General features: G+C 40.3%; 1 protein-coding gene across 1 annotated transcript in view; it reads right to left on the bottom strand.

Moving 5' to 3' along the window:
* LOC103606879 (putative uncharacterized protein C12orf63) overlaps positions 1-848 on the bottom strand; it is a gene marked incomplete at its 3' end in the record, with an annotated part of 107,384 nt that overhangs the window by 44,799 nt on the left and 61,737 nt on the right. Inside the window, exon 17 of the mRNA XM_008591432.1 lies at positions 445-567. Coding sequence (XP_008589654.1) covers positions 445-567 — 123 coding nt within the window. The remainder of the gene's footprint in view (positions 1-444; positions 568-848) is intronic.

Genomic DNA, 848 nt, shown 5'->3' with positions numbered 1-848 from the left:
TCCGACCCCTCGGCGGGAGCGCCGCCGCGCTCCCAAGCAGTGCACTCTCCAGTGCACCACCAGGCCGGCCCAGGAGAGGCTATTTTGATTAAGAATATTAACCAGAAATTATAAGATTAGACCCAAAAGTCTAAGAGGTAGTGGCTGGTAAACGTGTCTAATGAAACCATTCATGTTAACTATAATAAAAAGCAACATGCAGCATCCCTGAGCCAGAATTCCACTGCAAAAATCTACACCAAAACCATGCTCCCTCCCCAAGACAGCCTCCCATTCCGAACTAACGAAACCTGTAAAAGTCTGATGTTAGCTGTAACCAGGCTTAACAAAGGGGTCTGGGGTACAAGAGACTTGTAAATACACTTTTGTGGGAGTGTTCCCTAGATTTTAGGAACGTAACTTTCTAAGGTAAAGGAATGGCTTTCAATCACATTGGCAGGTTACCTTCATTTTTCCAGCAGCTTTACAGCCAGCGGGTGTTGAGCAAGGCATGTATTTTCCATAAAAAATCTGTGACATCTCATAAAAGGCTTCAGAAAAGAATCCCAAATCTATAAGGACTTCTATCTGTAAAGGAAAAAAATACATATTTTAAATTAATATGTTTCCCGTAAAAATTTTAGAGAAAAATCATCAACTTTCTGAGATCTAAATTTTCTGTTTAATGTTAGCATTGCATTACGAATTAATGTTTACTAGACACGAGTGGATGAAGACACATGTGTTTGTGTGTGCATGCATTTACATGTGCCATGGACCAAGAAGCTAACAAAAGCAGGCAATTGTTCAAAGCAATGGACGTTTATCAGGTGTTGTTTACTTCATCAGAGGCAAACATACAAAAAGAT

This window comes from Galeopterus variegatus, unplaced genomic scaffold, assembly GCF_000696425.1.
Source record: "Galeopterus variegatus unplaced genomic scaffold, G_variegatus-3.0.2 Scaffold6910, whole genome shotgun sequence".
Classification (NCBI taxonomy): Eukaryota; Metazoa; Chordata; class Mammalia; order Dermoptera; family Cynocephalidae; genus Galeopterus; species Galeopterus variegatus.
This window is presented reverse-complemented; position numbering and strand designations above follow the sequence as displayed.